Source organism: Pagrus pagrus, assembly GCF_965226575.1.
Source record: "Pagrus pagrus genome assembly, chromosome: 19".
Classification (NCBI taxonomy): Eukaryota; Metazoa; Chordata; class Actinopteri; order Spariformes; family Sparidae; genus Pagrus; species Pagrus pagrus.
In genome coordinates this window covers 8,823,767-8,847,865 of record NC_140203.1, presented here as the reverse complement: position 1 = coordinate 8,847,865, position 24,099 = coordinate 8,823,767, and the positions used below count along the sequence as shown (strand labels likewise).

At 41.4% G+C, this 24,099-nt stretch overlaps 2 protein-coding genes across 13 annotated transcripts in view; both read right to left on the bottom strand.

Annotated features, from left to right (window-relative positions):
* cdk5rap2 (CDK5 regulatory subunit associated protein 2) overlaps window positions 1-19,436 on the bottom strand; it is a 33,761-nt gene extending 14,325 nt beyond the window's left edge. For 6 of the 11 annotated variants that reach the window (XM_084382706.1, XM_084382707.1, XM_084382709.1 and 3 more), the window contains exons 1-31: window positions 19,253-19,436; window positions 15,503-15,558; window positions 13,911-13,972; window positions 12,953-13,063; window positions 12,404-12,480; window positions 12,172-12,295; window positions 11,798-11,970; window positions 11,556-11,703; window positions 11,245-11,298; window positions 8,282-8,404; window positions 8,075-8,194; window positions 7,823-7,915; window positions 7,484-7,702; window positions 7,224-7,394; window positions 6,962-7,072; window positions 6,744-6,881; window positions 6,456-6,635; window positions 6,133-6,327; window positions 5,708-5,899; window positions 5,368-5,497; window positions 5,133-5,272; window positions 4,943-5,059; window positions 4,653-4,796; window positions 4,443-4,555; window positions 4,197-4,336; window positions 1,843-1,983; window positions 1,643-1,752; window positions 1,365-1,508; window positions 754-843; window positions 456-643; window positions 79-373 (exon numbers count right to left, since the gene is read on the bottom strand). In XM_084382706.1, coding sequence (XP_084238832.1) covers window positions 79-373; window positions 456-643; window positions 754-843; window positions 1,365-1,508; window positions 1,643-1,752; window positions 1,843-1,983; window positions 4,197-4,336; window positions 4,443-4,555; window positions 4,653-4,796; window positions 4,943-5,059; window positions 5,133-5,272; window positions 5,368-5,497; window positions 5,708-5,899; window positions 6,133-6,327; window positions 6,456-6,635; window positions 6,744-6,881; window positions 6,962-7,072; window positions 7,224-7,394; window positions 7,484-7,702; window positions 7,823-7,915; window positions 8,075-8,194; window positions 8,282-8,404; window positions 11,245-11,298; window positions 11,556-11,703; window positions 11,798-11,970; window positions 12,172-12,295; window positions 12,404-12,480; window positions 12,953-13,063; window positions 13,911-13,972; window positions 15,503-15,558; window positions 19,253-19,305 — 4,152 coding nt within the window. In that variant the 5' untranslated portion in view covers window positions 19,306-19,436. Of the gene's footprint in view, window positions 1-78; window positions 374-455; window positions 644-753; window positions 844-1,364; window positions 1,509-1,642; window positions 1,753-1,842; window positions 1,984-4,196; window positions 4,337-4,442; window positions 4,556-4,652; window positions 4,797-4,942; window positions 5,060-5,132; window positions 5,273-5,367; window positions 5,498-5,707; window positions 5,900-6,132; window positions 6,328-6,455; window positions 6,636-6,743; window positions 6,882-6,961; window positions 7,073-7,223; window positions 7,395-7,483; window positions 7,703-7,822; window positions 7,916-8,074; window positions 8,195-8,281; window positions 8,405-11,244; window positions 11,299-11,555; window positions 11,704-11,797; window positions 11,971-12,171; window positions 12,296-12,403; window positions 12,481-12,952; window positions 13,064-13,910; window positions 13,973-15,502; window positions 15,559-15,775; window positions 15,869-18,245; window positions 18,266-19,252 lie in introns of those variants that run through there. The other 5 variants (XM_084382711.1, XM_084382708.1, XM_084382710.1 and 2 more) reach the window with 4 other exon arrangements.
* Window positions 19,437-21,585: 2,149 nt separating this feature from the next.
* col27a1a (collagen, type XXVII, alpha 1a) overlaps window positions 21,586-24,099 on the bottom strand; it is a 75,809-nt gene continuing 73,295 nt past the window's right edge. For both annotated transcript variants that reach the window (XM_084383017.1, XM_084383018.1), the window contains exon 61: window positions 21,586-24,052. In XM_084383017.1, the coding sequence (XP_084239143.1) occupies window positions 23,906-24,052 (147 nt within the window). In that variant the 3' untranslated portion in view covers window positions 21,586-23,905. The remainder of the gene's footprint in view (window positions 24,053-24,099) is intronic.

The following is a 24,099-nucleotide window of genomic DNA, read 5'->3' as shown; positions in this document are numbered from 1 at the left end:
TGGAACCGATATTGAAAACACTTGATGTGATGCAGAAAGCAAAGTTTCTTTACACTCTTCCCATAATACAAAACTTACCCCATGCCTTGAGACATGCTGCACTGCACTCTTGTTTTGTGACTGTGGACTCTCCATCCCCTCTGCAGTGACAGGGGTCTCCCCATCCGACACCTCCTTGGACAGATTGCTGACCTTAGAGTGACCTTTTGACTCGACCTGCAGCGTTTCGACACTCTTTCTCAGTTCAGCCTGTCCATCACTGCTGTTCCCTGAGGCGTCTGTGCTCTCTTTCTCTTTACACTCAGTCGATTTTTGTTCTTTCAGGAGACCCCGCAGCTCTGCATTCTCTGATCTGAGTCTGAACAGGACCTCCCTGTAAAGAAGGAAATTCAATCAGTTCACTAATCAGGCAACTGAGTGAAAATTGCTGGACACTACTGAAGAAAAAGACCCACCTAAGCTGTGAAACTGATGTGGCCCCACAATCAGTCAGCAGGGATTTAAACGCCATTACATCCGAGTTCCTCTTCCTAGAATCTTTTTCAACAGTGTCCAAGGAGTCGTGGCCAGACTGAGCGTGCTCTCTACTCTGGCCGAGGCCACTGTCCATACTCATATCAACCAACAGCTTTCCAGACAACATCTAAAAAGGGATAGTTCAGAAGTTAAGTTACATGAAAAAAGGGAATTCTCCAAACTATTAACATAAAATTCTGTCGTAAACAATTCAATAAATGATTATCTATTTCATACCTGTCCTAGTTTGATGTCTGTCTGACTCTCTTTATCCTGACCGGAGTGACACGTCCTCTTACTGTGCATCTCCTGCGTCTTCTCAAGCTGCTAGAGTAATGGGATGGGAGGCGAGTATGACAAATGTGGCTCGGTAAAAGAAAAAACTTAATGTGGGAACAGAATCCATAAAACAGTGCACAGCAACAGCAGAATGGTATGACGTGTCTAATGTGGCATGGCGAAGAGAGAGCATTTCATGGGACACAGAGATAAAAAAACAAAAACAAAGAGGGACTGATTAGGAAAGGTGAAGAGGGAAAAGAAGGTATCTTCTACTACAGACAAGAAGAGACACTTGTTAGAGAAATAAGACATACAGTACTACAGAGTAAAGAGACATTACTAACAGGCTCAAAAGAGCAAAGGTTAAGATGCAGGTTCAAAGGTTAGAAAGGAGCTATTAAAGGTGGATGTTAGACAATGACTCAGACATGATTCATTAAGTATTTAGAAAATGTGGACAAACTGTACAAAGATTTCTGGATAAATGACAGAAAGGTCCTTTATTGTAAGGTTAGGGAATAAACGTTGACGCCTCAACAGCAGCCGTCTCTTTTGTGGCCTCTAACCTGCTTCCAGGGGCTACTGCTGGGCATAACTTGGTCTTCCTTGTTGTAAGCGTCTTGGGCTGACTTCTCCAATAGTGACAGGCGGTTCTGCAGCTCGTTGTTCAACCCCTGCAGTCTGCTGACACAATCCTGCAGCTCCAGCACCTGAGGCCCAGAGAGACTCATTTTTATCCAATCCTGTTTTATGTATTTGGTGACACATCTTTTCAACTACTCAAACTCGGCTGTCACATTTACTAGATAGAGAAACAATACATTTATCCAAATGTATTATTCACCTTCTCCTTGAGCTCCTGTGCAGACAGTTGAGACAAGCTGTCATCCTGCCCTTCTCCCACACAGATACTCATGTAGGAGGTCTGATCTCCGATGAAACTCAAAGTTTCACCTGAAAAACATTAGAGTCACATGTATCAACGACTTCCATCTATAAAAAAACCTTAGGTATAAGAAGTTATGTGTAATTTTCTACTCTTACCACCATCATTGGCCCCTCCAACCCCTCCTCCCCGGTTTTGTATGGCTCCTAAGCGAGCCTGCAGAGAGGTATTCCAGCGCTGTGCATCTTCCAGCTGATGCCTCATGCTCTCCAGCTCTTTAGGATCAATCAGGTCCATACCTGAACAGATACACAGAGGGTTCATTTTCTGAAAAGGTAAATGCTCCGCTGTCAAAATGCTTCTAACTTAAGAGGAACTGATAGTCTGTATCATTTGTAGTTAAGACTCTGTGTGACTGTGTGGAATAGCAAACAATAAATAGCAGTCGCCCACATCCCGACACCATTTAAGGCGGGTGCTGATCCAATAGAAGAACCTGAAAAAAGTCTGCACACTGTAGCTGCTTAAAGGGCAATTTAATGGCACTTCAGACTGGTTCTGAAGAAGAGCATTCGCTTGAAATCTCACTTTCGGATGTGCCAATAAATTGCACTTATGGGAGCTACAGCATGCAGACTTTTTCAAGTTTTTTGTGTGACATAGGTAAAAAAAAGAAGTTGTATACTGCAGATGGTTTTCACAACTAAAAAAACATTGGCGTGATGTTGCAAGAAGCACAGATTACATAATAAGACCAAAACTGCTAAAATAAATGTTGATAAGTGAAAAAGTAACTAAGTCTACTAACTAAATCAAATAATTTTTAAAAAACCCAACATAAATAAATAAATCCTATTTATTTCAAGAAAGTCAAAATTTCAGGTAAGCTAGGGTCGGAAATTAGGAAAAAGCTGCAGAAGTTTCGGGATCCACGTCCATAAAAAAATAAATACTCAGAAACTTTATAGACATATAAGGCAGTATATTTCAATCCTGCTCCTGGGGGCCCCCAGCCCAGGATTGTAAAACACTGATATAAGGCAACACTTTACCTTTAACCCCCTATTCAGCATTTATAAGCAGTATATAAACATTTAATTAATGTTTATAACACACTACAATATAGTCATGACAGATACAAATGTTTATTAATGTAGCTGTTAAGTGGAGGCTGCTGTATTTCAGATAATGAATGACAGTATAGTAAAACAGATATAATAAGAAATACTGGTACGTCTTCATAGGAGAAGTTATGCTTGCTCACAAACGTTGTGCATTCACACTTTCATTAAAAACTTGGCCTTATAGCTGTGTACAACTACTTGTAATGTGTAAAAAAATGTGCATATTGCTTATGAATGCTTAATAGGGGGCTTTAAGTAAAGTGTTACCATACATAAATATAATCACTGGTTTTGTTTGTTGCATGCAAACAGTCTATGTACTACTGTATATTATTTTCATTATTATATAATCAAATCACAAAACAAGACATGTGGAAGCTGAATCCTTGTTAATGACTGTAGCTACATCTATCTTGGATTCAGTGTGAATGTGAGCCTGTTACTTACAGCTGACCTATTTATACACCTGGCTCTCTTCAGACAGGGGCGGGGGGATGAGTGTGCACACAGGCGAGCGCATGCATGCACATGGGCAGACACTGAAATAATTTGGCTTAGGCGACTACCTGAGTGTACAGTGACACTTTTAATCAGTCTCAAGGCTGTGCTGCGATGTCACACTACATCTGAGCCCTAAACTGCGCTAAAATACATCAACCATGTGACATCAGATACACTCAGGCCTTTTAAAAAAAAAAAATTAGGATCTATTTTAGCTGTGCTCCTCTACTTTAAGACAACCTGTGATTTTATAGCAGTATAACAACCTTTAATACCTCTTAAAGTCGTTATATAATGACATGCTTGTGCAATTAAATCATGTGACAGATGGTTGGATGGGTTGGATTAATCACCAGAGGGGCTACAGAGAGGTGATGACATCAACAGACAACCAAATGTTTTAATGGGACAGTCAAAAACAAACAGACAGCATGTTAAAGTGAGAAAAAGAAGACCGGCCAACATAAGCCTTTATTCACTTTTTTAGAAAGGACAGACAAACAGAAACAGAGTGGATTAGTGTGAAGCCAGTACATTTAAAAGAGACAGAAAACATGTAGCAACTCTACTATGGAAAGAACATGCAGATGAGGAGGTGATGATGCAAAGAACAATGAACAGAAAGATGAGGAGTGGAGGGACCAGGTGTGCATGCTGAACAAAGTAACATAAAAAGAGGATGTGAGCTTGTCAGCAGGAGATATTAGTGGAGTAAACACACAAAACAAAGACGACAGGTATGTGGGTATACGTGTGCGTTTTCCCTATGAGCTATGAACGTACGTCTCTGTGAGCTATCATTTCCTAACTCTTCTAACAACTTGTGCGATAAACGTGTTGTTTCCTTCATTCATCGTCATTTACCACCCAGTGTGTTTGCACTGCACCTTCTCTGAGTTTGGCTCTGTGTATCTCTCTCTCCAGGTCGTCCCTTAGCTCCTCATTAGTTTTGATGCTCTCCTCCAACTGCTGCCTGAGGAGCTGCACTGCTGTCAGCTCCAACTGCAGAGCATGGAGACGCTGTGCACTGCAAAAAGCACACATGCATATACACAAAGTAAGGTCTATGCATTAACTAAGTTAGCCTTATCATTAATCATTTCAATTTTTGTCACAGGGACCATCATTCCTACCTGTCCTGCTCCTTTACAGTCCTGACCAGGCTGGAGTAGAGCTGTTGTTCGGCTCTCAGGGCTTTGTTCAGAGCATCATGCTCCTGTTGCAAGGCTATAAGGTTGGGCAAAGCCTTAAGAGAGACATAAAATGAATGAGTAATGGTCTTAATATCAAGGCAGTAAGCCTAAAATATGTTGTTTTTGGTTTCATTCAGAAGAAAAGTTTACTTCTTGTTGGCTGTCTCCACCAATCATGGTTCTCTCTCTCTGAGGGAGGCCAGGGAGTGATCTCTCCATGCCAGAGACAATGACCTGATCCTGGGTATGATCTGCCCGACTGTCCCCTCTCTGACCAAGGCGCTGGTGGAGAACCTGCTCAGAGACATAAACAAAACATGAGAACTAAAAATGCAGAAGAGGAGTTCATATGCATTCAGAAGTAAAACTGCTTATTCAAAGCTGCTAATTGTTCCCATTGAGCTACAAGAGTTTGACTTGTGAATGGGGGGTATCCTTACATCAATAATCTCATCCTTGGTCTTCAGTGTAGCAGTCAGGGACTCAATATTAGCAGCCTGACCTTCATTGCGACCCTCCAGCTCAGATAGCAATGACTGCAGCTCTGCCAAAGAGATCTGAATACCAAGAAGACACTTGTTAGCAAGAGTCCTGATTATAGATATAGAAAAGTGCTTACAACCAACTGACCTTCAGCTCATTCTCCCTCTTCAGTGCTTTGTTCAGAGCCTCAGTTTTCTGTGCTAGCTCCTTCTTCAGGATGACGACTGATTTCTTGGCGAGAGGAATGTTCTCCCCATTGTCCTCGCTGTTCCTCCTGGACAGCTCAGCTGCAGCGCAAAAAAAAATAGAATCAAATGTAGGACCGACATGTACCGACTTATAAATAACCAGTGAGAGGGTTTAAAGGTGCAAAAGAACTCACCTTCCCTCTCGTCCAACTTCTCCTGCATGATCTGGATGGTTTGCTTGAGCTCCAACACATGATCAGGCTCCTCCCTTTGCCTCACCTCTGCCAGAAACTGGTCCCTCTCCTGACCACGCTGCAGAAGCTTCTGCAAAATTATAAAAATAACAACACATAGATAGTATAGATGATGAAATTTGTCCAGAAATCAAGGACAATCAAATGACCCAGCAAGCCATTTAAAGTCAGAATGAATGAGTTATTCTCCTTGGGAGTTTTCATTTCCTCTCCTTGTTAAGCCTCGAAGTCAAGCGCATTTTACAGCCGAGTGACTGTGTTGTATCCCAGAGGAACTCACGTTGATGATGCTTTCTTTTTCAGCAAGCTGGGCTCGAAGCTCTGCGGTCTCTAAATAACCCTCCTGGGCTGTTGTGGAGCCTTGCCTCTCAGCAGTGAGAAGCTGCTGCTGCCTGTCAGACAGCTGCTTCCTCAGTTCCTGGATCTCTTGAGTGCGCTCAGACAGCATGCGATTGTAGTGCTCTGCAGACTCCTGCAGAAGATGAAAGAAAAGATGACAGTAATGAGAGGCGGTGAGGTTTGCCTACATTCTGTACATACAAATGCCTTTTTGTAGATCCATTCACTTTTTTTGTTTCATTTTTGCATGTTTACTTTACTCTTACTACTATTATGTTTTCTGTATCTTATCATCACTTGTTGCTCTAAAGATTAAGTTTCCCTGAAGTAATCTCATTGAAAATGTTTGCATAATTAAATGTTGACCTTGAGAAGCTGGTCCTTGCTGCTGATCGTAGCCAACAGTCCCTCCACAGCACTCTCATTGTCAGCGACCAGCCTCTCCCTGGCCTTCACAGCCTCAGCCAACATAGCCTCGGTGACCTTTAACCTCTGGCCCATCTGTTCAGCGAGGTCACGTGTGTGAGTCTGCGACTGGCTCAGCATTGATTCGGCCATTTCCTGAAAACAAAGTTAATAAAAATCCAAAACTTTCAAGGGTCAAGTATTTGTATATGCTGTATGTGAACTTCCTGGCTCAGAATGGTAAAAAAATGGCTGAAATGCGGCAGAGGGTATTGTTTACTAACCTCCATATCCTTTGTCTTGCCCTCCAGTGAGAGCTGTAGCTGACTGATGATGGAGTCCTTCTCCCTCAGCGATCTGTTCAAGTTATCTTCTACATCTTGCTTGGCTCTCTGCAGATTCTTTAGAGTGTTTGCAAGATGCTGCAGCTCAACATCCTTCTCCTTGATTAGACTGTCAAAACTCTGGAATGAGAGGAATGAGCAAACAGATGTAGCGGATTAAAGCCCAATTTCATTTCTAATTACTAGGAAAGGCAAATTCCCAAATCAAACATGGTCATTACTGCTTACATTGATGGTTTCCTCGTTGTGAGAGAGCAAGTTATTCAGCCTGTCGAGGTCTCTTTCCCTCTCCCTCAGAGACAGCTGCAGCTGGTGTATCTCATTGTCTTTCTCCTCAATGGCAGCAAACTTCTCATCCAGTGCTTGCTGTGAGAGAGTAAACGAAGGAATGTCAGAATTAAATTATAGTCACTGTGGTGAGAAGATTACACAGAAGGAATGCGCACCTCCAGAGCCTTCTCCTTTTCTTTCAGCCTTTGCCGCAGCTTGGAAAGCACACTGTCGTTTCCTCCCGGGCTTTTGCTTTGCTCAAAGTCTCTGACCATGTTCATGTACTCCTAATAAACACAAACAAAAACAATCACAAGATTAATTATCTAAATATAACAAAACCACAGATTTCCTAACTGATAAAAACATAATACACACAGAAATATTTTATCTTTTGCTGTACAATCTATCTGTATATGTTCGACGTTGTTGTGTCACCTGTAGCTGCTGCTCTTTATCGGCAAGAGTGGATGTGAGCCGCTGGATGGTCACCTCATGGGCCTGCACTTTTCTTTTGGTTTGATCTAGCAGCTCCTGGTACTGGTGCTCTAGAGCACTCTCCCTTTCGCCGATCTCACCACTCAGCTTTTTGATCTGATTGTTCAGATCCTGGAGGGAGAAATTATAATACTGTTACAGAAAAAGCCAATATTTGAATCATCACAATTAAAAAAAAAAGTTTTATTTTATTGTCTTACATTCAGGGCCTTGTCTCCCTTCTTCTTCTGCTGTTGCAGGTCCTCCAGTTCCACCTCCAGCTGGTCCTTTGCCTGCTGCAAGTCAGCCAGCTCTTGCTCCTTCCTGTCCAGGGCACGCTGTAGCTTTTGGGCTTCGAGTACCTTGGCATGGTGTTCCCCTTGGAGTTGGGCCAGCTCTGTTTGCTTTTCCATTAATACATTTTGGTGTTCCTCTACTCCCTGAGTGATATATGCGAGAAGCAGAGGCTGCGGTGAGTGTTTGTCAATAAGATGGTGATAAAAAAATACTCCAGTTGCTTTACTGTTTGACTTTATACGTATAAAAGATGCAGGATTTACCTGGTATTTCTGCAGCTGGGCTTTATGTGCTGCTTCTCTCGCCTTAGCCAAAGCATCGTCTCTGTCCTCAATCTCATGACACAGCTCTGCAATCTGCGTAATACACACAAAGAAAGAATGACAGACAGGTTGGTGTTAGAGCATTGCGTAATACAGAATAGTGAGAGCACAGACAAATGAAGTCTGTCACAGTTAACAACTGTTATGATCCCCAAGATAAATAAAATGTGTTTATGAAAGAACGAATCTCACCTCTTTCTCCTTTTCTCTGAGGACCTGAGTAAGCCCCTGGATTGTTTTGTCTCGCTTCAGACCATTTTTCTTCTCAGAGTTGAGTTCATCCTCCTTCTCATCCAACTTCACTAACAAGTTCTGTTTATTAAAAAAAGGATCTTATACAAAGAAACCTAGCAAACAAGACAAAAATATTTGAAAGAGCAAAATGTCATCCCTGTGTACCTTGTTTTGATTTTGGGTATCCTCCAGCGTTTGAGTCAGAGTCTCATTGGTGCTTTTTGCCCGGGTGAGCTCTTCAGTCAGCAGCTTATTGCAGGACTCCAATCGGCTAATCTCGCTCTGCTTCTAAATAAATCCAGAGAACACACAAAACAGGAAAGGGAAACAATGTTTTAATAGCAGCAATAAGAGGCAAAGCTGTTTTATGCTACATTTCATTACTGATGCTAAAGCACTCTGCTCAGCTGGGGTTACTGAGAGGAGCTACCTTTACTCTGACAGGAGTGTACTCATCATCAAATTCCTCTGTCAGGTCATGAAGAGACTTCCATTCTGCCTCTCTGTGTCTGCGCCTGGCTCGGGTGTTGTAAGGGCCAGTATTTAATCTCTTCAGGACAGGGATGTGGCTCCCTGCAGGAGCAAAGATTTGCTGCTTGGAGATGCAACGTAGGAGCTGGATCAGGTCAGAGATCACAGAGGGTTGATTCGAGGAACTGTGGAGCAGAGCTTTGGCCTGAGCCTTTCCTCCTGGGTCCTCAGTGGCACCACGTCTGGAAATAAACAACTTTGGCTCTCTGATTTTAGGTTTGGCTGGAGGGTCTGGCGGAGTGTCTGAGGAAAAGTCTCTATTGAGGGACTGAAGCGAAGTGGAGCGACCTTTAAATCCAGATTTAGGCAGCATGCCCTTACGCTGGATAAGGTCCAGGTACATGCTCTGTGAGTTGTTGCGTGTGCCTCGGAGACCAAAGCTCTTCAGAGAGCCATCGAGCCCTGCCGCTGATCCCAGCCTGCTGCTCTTGAGGCCTGAGCGCCCGGAGAATGACAGTTTACTAGAAATTTGATCCAGACTCACACACCTTTTCATGCGATTCGCCACATGACCACTTCCACTCTCGCTGAATTGCTGTCCTTCAGAGGCCAGCTGACGCACAGCCTCATCATCAGGACTGCTCACCCCAGAGGACTTGCGTGGATTCTTCCAACTGGTGCTCTCCCTGTGACTCCTGTCCAGGCCTGGGTTGTTTTTACTGTAGACATGGATGATGCACTGGATCAGGTGATCTTTCTCCGCTTGCAGCTTCTGGATCTGACCATTGTGTTCATCCTGCAGCTGGCTGATGTTGACATCACACTGTACCACCTTCTCCAACTGGAACACGCATTTCCCACAGAGGAACTCTCCACGGCCATCACGGGTCACCTCCCAGCCCAGCACATGGGACAAGATGACTTGCAGCTTCCTCTTTGCTATCGCGCTGAAGATCCAGCGACACTGGCTTCCTACCACACGAACTCCACAAATACGACACGGCTCCCTCATGGCACCTTAGATCTTTGGATTCCACAGTCACCCACTTAAAACGAGTCCGAAAAGCATCTCACTGACACACACACTGTCCACTGGCGTAACGGCCATCAGCCTGCCAACAGTGAAATAGCCATCTATCATTTTCTCTGAGTGCATCAGCAAGAGAAGCACAGAGGAGAATGACTGAGTGCAGGGCACTATAAGCCCTAAGCCTTTGATAATCCCTGCTCCCGCCTCTATTCCACTCTCCCCCACATATTCAATCAGATCAAATCCTCTAGGACTGCTGCAGTGATCTGTGTTATGGCCGGTGCCAAACCATTTCTAGAAAACGTCCTCTAAAATGCCCTAAAAATCAGGTATGAACGGCAGCCCCATACAGGTGCATCTTCATGGGATGTTTGAAGATGGCAGCAGCCAAATCACTCCTACGGAGTCCATCCTGTCTGGCAGCACATCTAAAAATCCGCTTTAAGATTAGAGGAGGTGTTTTCTGGCAATCGTTGCTGTCAGGTATTCCATTACACCTCTATCCCAGAGAGGCCATTTGAAGTCCTGCCCTGCCCCAAAAGCACCCCTAGTGGACAGATTGGCCCCAATTATTCAAAATGCTTTGCAAAACATGCAGCATTTTCACTGAACAAACACTGGCAGGTAGACTGTTTATTCTCTTTTAATAAAGGAGGATGGACATAAATAACTCAGAGGAACCGTCTCCAGACAGCATGGTAATCCAGTCTTAACTTTGTGACCTGAGTCCAGACGTCAAGGCCTGATGAGGAAACCATGGACACTGCCCAACAAGCAGCTCTCTACTATATACGTCAACAACATATTACTTTCACCAAGAGACTGCATAATGCTTGGATGACCACTTTCAAACTGCACTGCATTAAAATACATAATATCAGCCGAACAAAATGGGTTCAGATTTAGGATATGTAACTCACAGAATTTAAAACCATATAGCAGGTATAAAGAATATACAGCAAGAGAATCATTTCTAGTCCTCCAATACAGGTTTGCTGTCAATTCTTTAGAGCCTAAAATTACATCTTCAATTTGCTTCTTATGTCCATGATACTGTCCAAAACCCAAACACTCTTCATTTACAAAAAGAAATGACAAGGAAAAGCAGCAAATCTTCACATATAAGAAGGTAGAGACAAATTGTTGCAGCTCTTTCCAAGATTAGAACAACAAACGGGAATACTCAGTCTCTTTACTGAAGCAGGCAACAAAAATAAAAAAGCACCAGGAGGCACACAGAGAGAAACAGCAAGTCATAGAGTGCCAAAGAACTTTTCCTGTGGTTCAACAGAACAACACAGGCAATCCTCTGAAGTTAACAGAACCTGCTTTGTGCACACAGCCTAAAACATAGCCTGTGTGCATCGGCTGGTGTGTGAGTGTTTGGGTTTAATTGACAGTTAAGTTAGTTAACTTTTGGTTTGAGGCAATACGATTTCTCGAAATATGAAAGAATGACATAAAAAAGTCTCCCACGGGGAAAGACAAGAACAAAAGATAAGAAATATGGGAGAATAGAAAGACGCCGACAAAGCTGAGTCTAAGCAGTCAGCCCCATGTCAGTGTCAGTGGTCATTTCAAGGCACACCACAAAAGGATTTAATGAAGAAGTCTCCACAACACCAACCTGATGATCTGGTGTTGTTTGGTCCTCCCCTCTATGTAACTCGTCCCTCAGTGCCTGGGAGACAGAGAGTCAAAAAGGTCACTTAAGCGTCTTTTCATATAAACTAAGCAGTGCTGACATAAGTTTTAGTTATTTAGTGGCTGAACAAAGTGCCATTAAAATTGAATTTCTCTGAATATAGTGTATGTACTCCATGGAAACAAATGGCTTCAACGCAAAGTAACTCAGTTAAATAATTTGAGAAATTTCTGTATCATTTCAGAGGTAAAGCTTCAACATGATATATCTTTAGCAACATTAGAAAGTCATACCTCGAGTTCCTGATCTTTCTTGGCGATGAGATCAGACAGCTGTTTAACGCTGTCAGCGGACGGCGCATCTCTCCCTTGTTCTGCACTTTTCTTCTGATGGATTACAGCTTCCTGGTTCTTTAAAGTGATCCTGAGTTGCTCGATGATACTGGTGTGAGCAAAAAAATGAAAAAACGTAGATCGTAATCCAGAAAAACAACAACATACCAATGTGCTTCCGTGCTTATCTTCTGTGTCCCTACTTGTCTTTCTCCTGCAGAGCCTGCTGCAGGTCTTGGACTGGGCTGGGGACGGGGGTGAAGGTGCTCTCTGGACCCAGGCCTTGGAGCTGCTTCTCCATGTTAATATTTCTAAGCTTCTCCTGCTCGGCGATGGCTGCCATCTTCTCAACTTCTTCCTCTGCCACTTGCAGAGACTACCATGAGGCAAAAAGACAGCGTGAGATAACTGCCAAAACAATAATCACTAACACTGAATAGCTTTCCTCTGCAGATCAAGTTCATAACTTGAGCACAAAGTAATACATTACACAGGGCAAGTAACAAGTATCTGGACAGTAACTCTAAAATTCCAACTCTAGTGTTCACTTGTTGCCTGAAATGATTTTTTGACTCACCTCTTCTAGGTCAGCTATCCTCTTGCTGAATGCTTCCCGGAGTGCATCCATCTCTCTTTGAGCCTGCTCTCTCAAACGATGGGGTTCTCCTGGTTCTCGACCAGCCAGACTCTCCAATGCTTTCCTGAAGAACAATCACAGGGGAGATAACGTCAGCGCCCATATACATTTTCACCACTAGGCTTCCACGACATCTTCCCGCATCTTGTTTTGTAGAGGGAAGGATACTCACGATGCAGACACGAGTAGCTCCTGTTTCTCTGCCATGTCTCTCTTCATAGACTCCAACTCCACCTTCAGCTCAATGTTCTATAAAGGGACAATAATCAGTCCATTATAGCACAAATTGTACATCTTGAGTCATCACAAAAAACATATTCCTTTCTTGGAGATAGTAGATTAGAGATAGATAGTTCTCACGACCAAATTAATAAATCTCAAGTTTTTTGTCTTGGAGTGTGTAGATAAAGATAACATTCTTACATGACACTTCACTCCTCAAAAGAGAGAAACACGAGCACTTAGGACTTAATGAGAGCAGGAGATTCCACTGTGCCTACATCATACTCAAACTACAACGAAAAGGCAAGACAGCTGTTCTAAGATCATAAAAGTGCCATTTTGGTTGAACAAAATTCAGCTGTTGTTGTGGCTGATCTTAATTAATCCCGGTAGGAAACGCTGAGTCACATGCAACATCAAGGCGCTGAGGGGGCCACATAAATGCTAACAAAGACATAGAGACTGATACACATTTTGCATACTAAAGAAAATACACCACCGTTTTGAATATGTCCTCAGTTGAGTCGTCACATTTCTGCTGCATGCGCTCCTCCATGAAGTAAATGCGCAGCTTCAGGTTAAAGTTCTCTTTCTTCAGGGCTGTGATTTGCTGTGGGTTGATTGACAACACTTTAATATCCAGGAAAATAACGTAACAACAAACTACATTTTATGGGAAAAGCTTTATTAAAACCTTTTAGTCTCTGTCTAGCCCAAAATTTACTTGAAGCATTTACTTTACTCATATTACAAAAGAAAACCTGGTTCAGACAAACAATCTGGGTCAAAGAAAAATAGCAGTTAAGCACTTTATCTGTGGAAAATCTCCAGACAAGATGTTTACACGGCAGAAAAGGACCCGGTGTGTGTGGTTATTGTTAAAATGAAGGGAGGCCTTCATGCCTGCATGTGTGTCTGAGTGCAAATGTGTGTGAAGTGGACTGTGCATCATTGTGCTGCAGGCTCAGAACATCATACATCTGGTAATGGGGGTTGGGTAGACTGTGGAAGGGAGGAGGTAGAAGTCTGGACTCCCTCCATAAACCTCTGATAGTGCAGCCAGCATGGCAGCACAGGCCAAAAATCTGAGCATGCATTCCACTCAAATGCTCAAATATATGGTTTCAGCTCACCTCAATCGTACTCCTACAGGCACTTATCATCACTAAATCTCCATAAATGGTCAGTGCAGCTTGGTTTCAGTCAGACTGAGGATCAGGTTTAATAAATCATAATACCCTGTGTGTTGCAGAGGAAATTTGGCTTTACTGTTACCGCATACTGTTGCGCTCATTGTTTCAATCTTTTAATAGTTGATGGCATAAAAATGAAAGCAAAATACGAATCATTATCATAAGAGTGATATGTGATATGAAATGGGCTTTGGACGATCCAAGAAACATTAATCACGACTGCAATTTAAAAAAACACAGTGCCACTTGATACAAATCACTCACGTTCTCATAGTCCTTCATGGTGAGAGCTTTGATCGGGGACATCTTGTCAGGGAAGGACGGAGCTGTAACACAACAGAGTGATGCACTTTTACTCAATTGAGTCACAACTATAATACGTTTTTTAAGAGCATAGAGAATCTTCCCCGCTGACAGGAATACCTCAGCTGTCAGGAATCTATTCATTTTAGGACGATAAAGAGAAAGAGAAAGCAGACATTCAGCTTTTAGAGAGCTGCCCTGTTCAGACCAGTTTAAAGCAGCACACAGCTGATCATGTAACACTAGTCAACAACACATTTCACAACACGAACTCCACATTCTCAGTTTGACAGCCTGACGGGAAGAGCTTGGTCACCTTTTACATTTGTACCACTTGCTTGTCTATGTACATTTTATTTATAAATCAGAGACATGTTGCTCTCCATGTCGACTTCAGTGTATAATGCTCTGGTCTTCAATGTGAACAAAAATCTAGATTGCGACAGATGGTATTCATTACCCTTCATTCATTACTCCCTTAATTCCTGGATCTAGTATCTGACAAAACTACTGAGATTCTTCTCAATTTCTCATTTGAAATGTTTGGGTGTCAATACAAACTCTGAGTCTTGTAGATTGACACAAAGAGAAATAATTGGCAACAGATTTTGATAATCCATTCATCACTTATCAGCCAGAACTCCAAACATTCGCTGGCTTCTCTAATGTGAGGATTTGGAACATTTCTTCTACATGATCTGAACATTATTCAAAAATGAATATGATCATTAGTTGCAGCTCAAGTTTACACACACACACACAAAAACTTGTGTTTAAAACAAATGTTCAACATGATGATTATTATACCAAAATTATCATTTTATCCAGTAAGGAATGTCCTTAGATTTAAGAATAATGGCAGTCAGGCTGTGGGTGGGCAATATGGATAAAACCCTCTTTTGCAAACTGAGAAAGTTTAATATAATTTCTAGAAACCCTATTGAGCAACTGTCATTGGACAAAGAGATTCATGTCTATCTAGCAAATTATAAACACCAGATCTGATAAATCAAGTTACTTTCTCACAGTGATCCAAACATTTTACAAAAATCTAACATCACCATAAAGAAATCCTGCTAACTGACTGCATTCTGAAAAATGGCCTAACACACACAACGATATAAAAGAGATAGCTATGACAGTTTGTTTTAATTATATCATGTCATGTATTCATCTTCATATCTTTTATTTTCATGATACTGTTTTGCCTGGATGTCTCTGTGTATTTGTCCACATGAGCAATGTGACAAAAAGCCACAGATGCTGACCTATATCTATAAATCAGTTGTTTACTGGCTTGCGTGTTTTGTTCCAGCCCTGAGTATATTGTTGGCACACTACAAGAGCATGACAATAAATTAGAGACAGGATTAGCTAATTAACATCACCCAGCTAATCCCTTATCACAGCTTTGGAGACACAACTGTGGGAGGTCACAGCAACGATTCAGCAGCAGTATTAATTAATACACAGGGGGGGAAAGCAACCGGAGCCATAAAAAAACAACAAAGGAAAGAAAAAACAAGGGAGAGCAAATGAAAGTCTTACTGTACCTGTCATGCTGTCTGTGGAATAATCTCCAGCATCTATGGAGTCTGGCAGTCTGCAGCTGGGGACAGAATCGTTTGGTTAGTGATGCTGCCTATCCACTATGAATACATGAAAAAGGATCGCTGTTACATATTTTACTAAGACAATTCACACAAATCTAAAAATCACAGGAACCAAAGCAAGCTCCGCTCTCTGTCCTTGCTCATAGTACACACATATACAAATTATTATGGTTTTCCTACATCACAAATGCGCTGTGTTTATGTATTACTCACGCTGGCCAGTTCCACTAAGCCTGAAGAACGCTCCATAAATAGCTTGAGAATGACTCTCTGCCTCATTTACATCCACTCTGGCAGAAGACCCTTCAATGTGAGTGTGAGTGTGTGTGTGTGTGCAAGACCATGTGCCAGTGGCAGCCTAGCTTTCGTATTCAGACGGACAGAAGGAGAGCAAACAGAGAATCCAATGGACGGAGAGGGCTTTCTTTGGTACACAAGAAGACTACTGTGTCTCTGATCAGCTAAGCATCACACAGTGACGGGACGGTGGCGACACTAACAGACAAGGCACAAAGCACCAAACATCAGCAACACACATCTGGATCACAACAGACACAAACCGAACTGCAGTTGTACTACCACAACACAAATATATCACTTTCACATGTAGCAGTAATTCAATTTATTAAGGATTAGTGTGTGATATTCTCCTGACATATCTGGCTTTCAGACAGATACTTTACTTGCAACAACAAAAACATGAACTATTTGGTCCCAAGCTCATGTTCCTCAACCCTGACCCTTGTGTCTAATAATATATTGTCTAGCATTGAACAACTTCCTCCCATACCTCCCCTGGCACTGGGAGCACAGCCACTCTACTGCTTCTCTGGTTTATTCCCTTAGCAAAGCTTTACGGCTACGTCATGATTTGTTCATATCAGATTGTACTTAAGCTAAGCATTGTGAAGACAACATTTTCTGACAAAATAATAAATATATATACATACAGGAGGATGTGCAAATTACATTTTTGTAAAACAGGTCTGTCTTATTGTAATTATCACTTGAGACCCTTTCAAAATAAGACCATTACTATTTGATGTTTTGTATTTTATCAGGGCTGGGCAATATGGGCTTAAAATAATATTGCAATATTTGAATGTCAAATTGCGATACACAATAAATATATCGATATTTCAAATCTCGGACAGAGCAACAAAATATCACAATATTTTTGACAGAATACCTCGATATTGACATTGTGACAATACTGATGACTATTGGTACTTTAAAAATGTAGTATTTAATAATTTTAGTTTTAAATGCTCAAAAATTTTAATTATCAACCGAATATGAAGAAATAATGTATGTAAATAATATCTAAACAATACTGATGCAGAGATATCTCTTGGATTCAGAATGCTAATGATGAACAGGTTATAGTCCGTTAGTATCAACATCAACGCTCCCTCAGTGCAGCATCAGCTTACGGCAGTGTAGAGCATAAATTTGACAGGTTGCCAATTCTTACATATCGCACCTTTAACGAAATGTTAACACAAGGCGCTTTATGATAAATAATCATCAGTAATGTGGATATAATGACTTAGTAAAGCAGGGTATAAGAACAAGCAGAATGGTGCAGTAAGTTCAGGAAATTGCATGATTTAACAGGGAAAGACAACACTTACGCTATACCACGATATTACAATATCCACAACCTAAGGTGATATTGCTCAGCCCTCACATGAATCACACGCATATGGCTCTCAACCATAAACCATAAAGACACAGCTCTTCCCCATCTTTGTTTTGCTTTGGCACGAACCATAAGCTTAACACATCAAAGTTAACCAACATGGCGGAAAAATAACACACTACATTACAGTAGAGAAAAGATGATACAACGCCAAAAAACAAAACAAAACCTAAGGCTCCTTAGACTTCACAGTGAATGTCTGTGTATTTAATGTCAAAGTGGTCCTCCATCACCTGTGTAACAAATGTAAAGAATAGGATGAAGAATGTGAGCAGCAGAAGCACAATAATCATCTACAAAAACCTTACGTTCAATAAAAATGTGTTGTCAATTGTTGCATCACTGAAGTTTCACATGCCAAGCAACCCCTTCCTGTGTTAATGGAGAGGAAGCACTCAGCAGCCAACGCCACGATAACAGTAAAAGCCCCAAACACAAACATACGAACACAGCCTCCATAGGAACCACCGCAAATGAAACTCATAAAGAATTGATGACATTAAAACACATCTGTCAGTGGTATCGACACCGACAGATGTTTTGTCAGCGCTGCACTTGTAGTAACCCCTCCAGCACCCAGTGGAAACACTGTCAGAGCCTGTAAACAGTGACTTCCTCTTTTCTTCTCATTTTGTTCAGCTGCCAGTTACAAACATGGAACCATGACAGTAGCTAATGGAAAAACAACAATAACTGAAGAGACGCAGCCATATGTATAAACTAAAAGAGTAATGTGAATCAGGTTTCAGAATTACAGAATAAGTAATTCACACCACACATATCAGCTAACGTCTTGGATTACTGAGGCACGCTCACCACCTGGATGACTTTTAGCAGGAGCACACAGCAGGGCTAGGTCACCTAAAAGGACGCTACAAACTTGAACACAAGGGTGCTATAACTAGCTTCTCGGTGGAGCAGAGAGATCTACAGACTAGCAAAGCCCATCCGGCGACAGATAATAATGCACAGGTCACCTACCACAGTCACTCTCTTCTCTCGTGTCACGCAGGATGAGAAAGAAAGAAATGCGACATGTTAACTCCGCAGTTTGTGCAAAGACTGCCGGGGAGACGTCGCTGCTTCAGTCTGAACCCCTCTGAAAAAAACCTGCCTCGGATAATTTCCGCTTTCTTTCGCTATCACAATGACAGGTCAACAAAGCCGACCTACCAATCGCAGTAATATCACGGCAACATCCAATGAGCTGAACATGATTTATAACGGAAATAACTACTGACAGTCGAAGCATGGCAGGCTTAGTGTACCAATGTTTGCACTGCACTTGTGATGTCTTGGTGAAGTATAAATCCCCCAATTTTCCTTATTTTTCACAGTTTTGAGGCTGAGTGAAACTGTTATCATCTTTAATGTAAGGATTTTGCCAACCTTGATTGAAACGCTGACGTTATTCGTATAGTAAAGTGCAGTCTATCCATTCTAGTCAGTCAAATACGTTGCTGCAGACCCAATAGCAACCTAAAGAGGAAGACCACTGTCAATGTAACGTTAGCTAACTACTAACTTATTACTGTGTTAGCTAACGAGAGTAACGTCAGTTTTTCCCAAAGTAATAACTCCATCGAAACTGATATTACAGCTCGCAAGTTAGCTAGCTGTTATTAAATCGTTATGTTAGCGTTTAATGTTATTTTTCACAGATGAATTTGATATGTGACATCCAGATGTCAGATGACCTACTAACTTAGAACCTGGAAAATAAACAAGACCAACAGCTAGCTTGCTGTCGTTAGTTCATTCCTTATGAGACAGAAAGCTAATTACTGGTGGTGGCTAATTCAGTACAGCGCTAACGTTATATCAAATACATGACAACTTGAGTGCCTCTGTGTTGTCCCAGTTGATAGTCATGGCCCGTTTACGGTAACTAGTTACTGCTTTCGGATTAACTGTGTTAGCTACAACGTACAGCAATGCCCTTACAAGCTAGCGTTAGCCAGCTCGCTAGCTTTTGTTGGTGGGTTTACCTCCCGTTGATGTCCACGGGGAGCGTCACATCGTCCCCCACGACGGAATCCATGACACCGGTTGAGTTATTTAGTTGTGCTCTCCAGAATAATAAGACATTTTACAGACCAAACGGAGCGTAAACTTCGAAAAGCGGGACGGAATTCAAAATAGTCCAGGCTACCGCCATCATGATATGGTAAACGTCACCATTGTGCACGTTGGAAACTGGTGAGGCGTTCAGGCTGTGTTGGAAATATTTGACTTATCGACTGCAACACGACGGTGTGTGCCTTAAAAAGAGGAAAGTGACGATGTTAAGCTACAAGAACACAGACTCTATGTTATGATTATTGTAAAATCGATCTAGTTATTTGTTTAAAAAGATGCTTGAATGCAAGTTTATTGTTTCCGATTTTAGAATTAAGAATTTCGAGGGGCAGAAATGCAGCATTGAACTGGGTGGATTCTGGGACCAAACGATTGGCCAAAACAAACACTTGGGGGCGGGGCATGCAAGCTCAAAAATAAAGTCGCTGTCGGATGAAGAATTTGCTCCTGCCATGTAGTCATGTTACCGCCTCTGACAGCACACTTTTAGGAGAAAATCACGTGTTTTTATTTAGTGGGGCCATGAATCCATATCTCCTCGACATATAAACATCATCACGATATAAAGTATAGTTAAACTGCATAGTTACATTGCTCAGAATCGAGGGGCATATATCTGTGGCCCGTTTTAGTCATGCATCCTCAACAAAGTATACGTAAATAAAAAGGACATATAGCTAAAGCAGTGCAAAACTTAATCGTGTGTTGACATATTCATCAAAGAGTACTTTTAAGGATAATTTGTACGTGTGTGGCGAGGGTGTTGGGTGTGTTACTTTGAGTAATTAACTTTGGCTCCTCTGACAAACTAATTATAGCATTTAGTAGATATCCAGTAAACAGTAACGACTACTGTCTGCCTGGGTGTTCACCTATTTATTTCAGGAAACATCTGCAACCTGTAACCAGCTGGTTCAGCCTTGCATGAAACTCATTCAGACAACAATAGCGACATCTAGCGGTGTAACTCTTAATTTCAGCCTGGATTGAGTGCAGTTTCAAAATGAACTCCAGATGAACCATGTTGCAGGCTTTTTGCTCTTCCTTTAAGATGCAGCATGTGGCTTTTGCCTCCACCAATCTAATTTTCTAAGCAGATATACTTTTGTGTTCGCTCTACATTCAGATACAGACACACTCATAGACATGACGCTGGTGTCCAAGGCAAGCACACAGTGATGACCATAATTATGAGTTCATCTGAAACACCCACCACTCCCTTTTCTCCCATAACTGGCTCAGCCCAAGCAGGCTGAGCAATGTGGGCAGACGGCTCCAGGCCTCCAACCCTCCAAAAGCCTCACTGTATTATGAGGTAATTGATTAATTGCAGATTTGTGATGGGATTTGCGCCAATACAGTATAAAATCAGCCAAGGGCCCGGCATTATTTGGTAGTCTAATTTTGTGGCCATGTCATGTAGAGGAGCTCTGTGTCAAAATCTAGTCAAAAGAGCGTTGTGCTCACATGGTACATATTCTCATTAAAGGTGCAATATGTAAGCATTTTTGTTTAAAGCAACACTGCTTACTTTTAAAACAGGTTAAGATAAGTGATTTTTGAGTCTCATCCCCAGATCGTCAAATTATGATGCTTTGGGTTTGTGTTGGTGCTGCTACAGTTAGCAGCAATTAGCTGTAATGCTGGTGATATGCTGCCCCCTATTTGTTTGGCATATGAATTGGACAGGTGGTCAGATCCTACATAATGCACCTTTAAAATATTACCCCTGTACACAAACATCTGGTTGCACTGGACTTTGACTTTTGAAAATCTTTGTGCCCACTTAACAGGCAATGGGCTCAACACATCCACAACCCCCCATGAGGCAACAATACTAATTATGAAGTAATGTGAGTTTTCATGAATCAATGGGAAAAATGGTGTTAATTTTGTTACCTTGTGGGAAAAGTTACCCTGTCTGCAGTCAAATAGTCCTACCATGTTAAAATTAAGCTTACCATACCATGGTTATGTTGCACAACCAGTGACCATCATTACGACTCTCTACATTTGGTACCATTATTAAAGTAAGTCAAATTATCAGACCCTTAACCATTAAGATCTTGAGTGTGCAAGAATGTGTAATTGTTATTTGTACATTCAGAAAACTCTTAGGCTTGAAAATATCAAGTTAGGAGGTGCATATTAACAAGGACTTTTAAACAGTGGATATTTTATTAGATTTTTTGTGGGTAGTTCAAATAGCTGTTCAAATAGTTGTAAAGTAATAATCCACACACAAATTGAAAGTATTTATTGAACAAATGGACACTGAACAATGAATAAACAGTAGACAGATAAAGGATGTTGGCACCAGAAATGGTCTCGTTCAGAGTTTGATGACTTACTGTATTTGGCTGATATTTCCAAACAGGCTTTAATTATTAAAAGGCAACAGAAAATCTTTTGCTCCGAGTCATGTGTACAAATGTGAGGTATTCTTAGCTCGTTTTTAATGTCTACAACAGATTTACAAAAAGAAAGAAACATTTTTCACATATTTGCATAATTCTTTAAAACACAAGTTATAGTATAGCACAGAGTCCTGGTACAGTACATGGTTGGTTATTATCATAGAGGAAAAAACAACATAAAGCAAAAAATAACAAAAAATTAAAAAAATAAAAGATAATTAACATTGCAATAAATTTGTTCTCTGGAGCCCCAAATTTACACATAAAAAAATCTATAAACTCCAAGACCAGTTGGGCGAACTGATATATAAAGTTGTCAGAAAGAGTAGTATTGCTTCAACCAACAGAAATTTGCTCAGTCTGCAACCACGTTAACAACATTAAATAACATTAAATTAGCAAGAGGGGATCCACTGTATACAGCAAGGTTTGCACAATTATACACACTTGTGTCCAGCTACAACGAAGAAACTTTTATTTAATTAGAACTATCTCAACTAGTTGTGTTTCTAAAAAATATTACATACAGCTGTGGGGGGCTTTGTACAGAGAAAAAGAAAACTTTATTCTTAAAAAATACTTCAGACCCTGTGATTTATACTGGATACAAAAGAAGGGAATCTGTTTTTTTGGTGTTTATAATTCTCATCAAAATATTTTCAAATTAAAATAAGCATCTCTGTAAAATGCAGCATTGAACAATAAAGAACAGATGGCTGACTATGTCATTGTGGATGGGATATTACCATTCTAGTGCATTATGGAAGCTATGGCAATATATTATATGGACTTTTTAAAATTCATCTAAGCAAGCATGCACTATAAACATCAGAATATTTGAGCAAAGTGGTGTAATTACAGCACTATGGTTAGCACCTTAGATAATTTACTTACTAGCACCATGCATTAATAGAGAGAGGATGGGACAGAAGAAGGGGAGGGGGTTAGTTTTTGGATTCATGGACCCACTCTCCTCTCTCCTGTGGCTCAGTTCTCCTTTGTACCTGTAGTCTGTCTACTGTAAGTGTTGTAGAAGAAGAGACTCCTGGTCCCATGTGGCGCTGAGTAAATAATAACTATTAACCTCCTGTCTTTTATCATAAGTAAGGAAGGAAGGATGCCTGATTTCACACTCCACAGTTGTAGAGAAATTAATAAAACACTACTGAGAACTAGAGCTCCATACCCTTTCTTTACTCTCACCTCTAATCTCCACAACTGCAGATATTCTCCCTAATCATCAGTGGCATCCGGTTCAATAATGTAAGAATAGTAAGTATAGCAATAAGTATTTAATGCACTGACTCTCCATGTTGGACGGCTTGCGTGCATCAGTGTGTGGCTTCAGACGTTGTTACTGAGAGCTGACTGGGTGCCACCGGTTTTCTCGCATAAGAGAGGAAAGTGAAAGTTTTCCCATTTGGAGCACCAGTAAATACAGATGTGACCTCTCCTCAGTTTGCCTCTGGATTCATTCACACGGGCAAGATCACGAGGAGACGAGCACCGATAGCAAATAAAATGGCACCCCTGAAAAATCCTTCCATATAAGTTTAAAATATCAAATTATCTTCTCATTTTCTATTGCACTTGAAGATTATTTCTTTACATAAGATATACATGTATAAACGTTAATAATAAGCAAACTTATATATGTACATTTAACTGATCCCAATTACTTTAATTCTTCTCTTCTAACAGAATTGAATTCCTGGTATTTCCAAAATAAAAGTACACACAGTATACAGACTGTATACAGTTAAAAAAATAAGTTACTCTAATGTCCGCTGATTAACTTGGCCTTGGTCTCCCTTCACTTAGCAATGTTCTAGAGAGAATGTGTGGCATAGAGCCTTTTTTTTCTCCAAGCAGGCGTACATATGGAGATCCTTCTTGAAGAGCATGAAGAAGCTAATAGTGCAAGAACTCCCCTGCTCCACCTCAGCTCTTCTGTGTCCCCCCAGCTCCCTGTGCTTCCTCCCTCTGTGTCTGCAGTCCAATGGGAGTTGAAGCAGGATCTGATTGGAGGGAGGCTTGTACTCGCTTGGATTGGAGGAGACTGCTCCGATCTCCACGCCTGCAAGAGGGCGTCACCTAAGGGTGATGATCCATCCCTCCACCGTCAGACGACTTACACCGCAACCCTCACAGGAAGCAAACAGGACCTACTTCTAAATGGTAATGTGAGCCAGGAGAAGTGTTGGGGAGGTTGTAGACATCAACTACAGGGAGCAGGGTGGGATCCAGGGAGTGGAACACAAAATGGGTCTGGTGCCAGCGACCATCTTTTACCTGGAACACAGATGCACATGACATTTTTTAAGACCATAACATGAACA